General features: G+C 43.0%; 1 protein-coding gene across 1 annotated transcript; it reads right to left on the bottom strand.

The window, feature by feature from the left end:
- Window positions 1–1032: 1032 nt before the first annotated feature.
- Window positions 1033–3186, bottom strand: LOC141109841 (E3 SUMO-protein ligase ZBED1-like). The gene is made up of 2 exons (XM_073601102.1): window positions 1723–3186; window positions 1033–1503 (listed from the first exon to the last, which is right to left on the bottom strand). Exons 1-2 carry the CDS (start codon window positions 3184–3186, stop codon window positions 1033–1035), a joined length of 1935 nt encoding a protein of 644 aa, XP_073457203.1.
- Window positions 3187–4516: the final 1330 nt, after the last annotated feature.

Below are 4516 nucleotides of genomic sequence, written 5' to 3'. Positions count from 1 at the left end.
AAAGAAAGAGAGAGACAAAGAAAGGAGGAAAGAGAGAGAGAGACAAAGAAGGAAAGAAAGAGAGAGAGAGACAAAGAAAGAAAGAAAGAGAGAGAGAGACAAAGAAAGAGAGAGAGAGAGAGACAAAGAAAGAAAGAGAGAGACAAATAGAGAAAGAGAGAGAGACAAAGAGAGAAAGAAAGAGAGACAAAGAGAGAAAGAAAGAGAGACAAAGAGAGAAAAAGAGAGAAAGAGAGACAAAGAGAGAAAGAGAGAAAGAAAGAAAGAAAGAGACAAAGAAAGAAAGAGAGAGAGAGACAAAGAGAGAGACAAAGAGAGAGACAAAGAGAGAGACAAAGAAAGATTCTCCTCCTTTCCTTCTCTCTGAGAAGGAAAGAAAGAGGGAGAGAGAAAGAAGGAAGGAAAGAGGGAGGGAGAGAGAAAAGAAGGAAGGAAAGAGGGAGAGAGAAAAGAAGGAAGGAAAGAGGGAGAGGGAAAGAGGGAGAGGGAGAGGGGAAGAGGGAGAGGGGAAGAGGGAGAGGGGAAGAGGGAAAGGGGAAGAGGGAAAGGGGAAGAGGAAAAGGGGAAGAGGGAAAGGGGAAGAGGGCCTTAAGGGGAAGGGTAGGGGGAGAGGGAAGGGGAGTAGAGGGACTAGGGATAGGGCGAGACTGGGAGGGGAGACAGAGACTGGGCTGAGGGGGGAGAGGGGATGAGGCTTGGTTGGCAATTGGCATCAGTTGTTTGGAACTTTTAGTATTTGGCTGAGGGTTAAAGTAAGTAAGTAACCCCTACTTTTTTTTAAATTTTTTTTGACAATCTTCAAAAATCAAAATCTCAGTGGCAGACACTGACAGTGCTGTGCTATAAACAAAATATATAAAATTAACAACACTGGTGTGGTCACTGGTCACAGTGGTCAGTCGTGTGGCAGACTAACAGCGGGCTGGGCAACTTGGCAGGGGCAGTGGCAGTGGCACTGGCAGACACGACAACAGTACATCAGCACTTCCTGGATAAAAAAAATGGGTCACTGCAAGGCGCAAGCAATGCTGCTCAAGATTTGGGAATGTGTAGATTTTTCTGTAAGAACACTAGTTGATCCACATGCTCTGGTTTGAGTGCGCTTCTTTTTGCAGTTACCACATCTCCTGCAGTGGAGAAAACACCCTCTGCAGACACGCTTGTGCCTGGGATACACAAGTATTGCTTTGACAGCTGAGAAAGGAGGGGAAATATGACCTCATGCTCACACCACCAGTTCAAAGGGTCCTCAGTGAGAGGCAGAGGTGGGGCTTTACAATATTTTTCCATTTCCTCTTCAGCCTTGGCATAGGGGGTCTTGGGTTCTATTGTACCTTCAGTGTCAGTGAAAGACTGTCCCAGCAAACTCATGAGCAGCGATCTGGCCTTTCTTTTGGGAGGAGATGGAGAATGGTTATCCTCGACGGGTGAACTTTCTTCTTCTTCCAGAGTTTCTTTTCTTCTAGGCACTTGATCCTCCTCATGTGTCCTCTTAGATGTAATCTGTGTTTGAACGAAAAAGAATAGAAAAAAATAAATAAAACACATTGTCAATTGCCTATGATTCCGATGGGGTGATGAAAAAGCACAGGAAACGGATGGTGCAGTTCCTGCACCTCATCAGATTCAGAAGCGTGGCTTACACTATGTAGCAAGCTGTAGCTAGCTACTAGTTACAGTTCGTTTCAAGAAACATGATAAAATTCAAATTAGTTGAATTACCTCCAAGGATGCAGCCTCCTCAGTCACCCCATTGTATATCTCCAATCTCTCCTCCTCTGTGAGGATAAAAGGCAGTCCCTTAAAGCGAGGATCCAGTGCAGAGGCTGTATGAAGGATCTTCTTCTCTGCCTCGCTGCTGTACCTCTTCTGAAGATCTGTTCTGATGGCATTCTTGATCTCATGGATCATGGGTGTGTCTCCCATGGTGTCTGTCATGCTCTGGAGGAGTTGTGCATTTAGAGGGGCAATGAGAGAAACTGTTGGATTACGCTCTTCTGACATCAGCATGATTGCATCCTTCATTGGCTTTAATGCATTTACAGCATCCTCTGCATTTGACACATCTGTTTTGTTGAGAGTGCAGAGATCGGACTCTCCTTTTCTGACTTCTGGAGACAGCAAGGTGGCACAGACTGCAGGTTGTTGTTCTAAGAACCTCTCGACCATGTCATATGCGCTGTTCCATCTTGTTGGCACATCAGTTATCAGCTTATGATTCTTCAGGCCAAGACATTTCTGTTTCTCTTTTAGACAGTGGCTTGCTCTAGTGCTGCGGTGAAAGAATGTGGATATCCGTCGCACTCTGCCAAGAAGCCTGGAGAGTGTGGCCACTTTCAGCGCTCGCTGGGATGCAAGGTTCAGTGTATGGGCGAAGCATTTCACATGGGGGAATTTCCCAACTTGAGCTGCAACTATCATGTTTGACGCGTTGTCGGTCACAAGCACTACAGATTTATCGGACAGTTGCCATTCTTCCACAACATGAGACAGTAGCTCTGCCAGATGAGCACCTGTGTGAGACTCATAAATGGCTCTCGTTTGCAGCACATGTGACAAGATCTGCCACTCCTTACTAACATAATGTGCTGTTATTGTAACATAAGACTCCGTCGTGACTGAAGTCCATGAATCACACGTTATTGCGACTCGACTTGCTTGGCTCATTGACGCAATTATCTGAGCTTTGGTTTCGTGGTAGAGTGCAAGTATAACGTTTTCTGTAAAGTGACTTCGTGATGGGATCTTGTAACGCGGCTCTATCGTCTTTAACAGGTAGCGAAACCCAGTGTTCTCCACAACAGAGTAAGGGCGCAGGTCCTTAGCTATGAAAGCTGCCACAGCTTTTGTTATTCTCTTCCCCTTTTCAGAGTTGGGCGGCAAAGTTGAGAGTATTGCATCAATTTTTGGCTGAGCTGGGTCTATTGACTTGGCGGCACTGGTGGTGGTGGTGGTGGCAGGTGTTAGCATCTCTGAGTGAAAACGGCTAGCGTGGTTTCTCATATTAGTAGTATTCCCTAGATATTTAATTTTTGTGTGACAGGCTTTACACACAGCGTATGACTTGTCCAATTCATGCTTCCCACTTTGTTCATATTCATAAAAGCCAAAATGTGCCCAGATGTTTGCTTTTAAAAAGCTAGGTGCATTTTTTATCTCTCGTTCTTTTTGGTCTCCTTCTGCCATTTTTACTAGTGTAGCATGCCATGTAATTGTGACAGGGGTGATGATGACAAAGTTGTCGTCTACAAACTCTGTCAGTATTAAAAAAAAAAAAAAAGAAAAAAAAAATTAAGTGTTTAAACCTAAAGCCTGCCACGAGATCACCAGAAAACAAAAGTAACAAGTTTCCTCTACTAGTGTAAGTGTAGTATGATTGTATGTATGTCATGATATGTTAAACAAATAGTTTATAGTTTTATGTATTCATTGTCATTGTCAATGTCTTAGTGATTTATTCACATCACAACTTCATAGTTATCTTGTTTGTGTATGATATTATTATGGTTTTGCTCATCACTGCCCCACACATGCACTGCACTCACCGCAGCAGCATGTGTGGGGCAGTGATGAGCAAAACCATAAATCATACAAAGGTATCAATGAAGTTGTGATCAATCACTAAGACAAACATTGGACATTCAATAGATTAGAGAATAGAGTTAGACTGACCTAAACCGTAATTAATTAAATGGCAATGGCAGGGTCACTTAAACTCACTTTAACCCTTTCATGACTAAGCCTATTGACATTTGGTGTTTTTTACAAGTTAAAATCCATATTTTTTTGATAGAACATTACTTAGAAAACCCCCAAACATTATATATATTTTTTAGCAGAGAACCTAGAGAATAAAATGGCGATTGTTGCAATATTTTATGTCTCATTGTATTTAATTTATTGTGCAGCGGTCTTTTAAATGCAACTTTTTGGGGAAAAAAAAAAATACTTTCATGAATTTTAAAAAATCGAAACAGCAAAGTTAGTTAGCCTAAATTTTTTGGTATAATATGAAATATGATGTGTTACGCCAAGTAAATACCAAACATGTCATGCTTTACAATTGCGCACACGTAGAATGGTGACAAAACTACGGTACCTAAAAATCTCCAAAGGAGACAAAAAAAAATAACGGATACCACAGGTTAGAGTTACAGAGGAGGTCTAGTGCTAGAATTATAATTATTGCTCTCGCTCTGACGATCCCGGTGATACCTCACATGAGATTTGAACACTGTAACTAACTATGCGGGCCGGGTGCGACTTGCCGAGCCAACTTCCATATGCGTTTTCTTTGCTGCGGGCCGCTTTTATAATTATTATTTTTTTTTTTCTTATGTCTTTAATTTGAGAGGCTAGAGCGGCGGTAGGCAGGGGATGTCCAGTCCGCTCCTCGGGGATAACAACCCCGGTGCCCGCTGTAAAAAACGGTACCAGGCGGGATGATGCCTGCAGCAGTGCAGCTGCGGGCATCATCCTGGTATAACCCCCCTAAGCCGAGGCCGCAAATGCGTCC

This window comes from Aquarana catesbeiana, linkage group LG10 (genome assembly GCF_042186555.1).
Source record: "Aquarana catesbeiana isolate 2022-GZ linkage group LG10, ASM4218655v1, whole genome shotgun sequence".
Lineage (NCBI taxonomy): Eukaryota > Metazoa > Chordata > Amphibia > Anura > Ranidae > Aquarana > Aquarana catesbeiana.
Note: the sequence above shows the minus strand (reverse complement) of the source record. Positions and strands in the feature narration are given on the sequence as shown.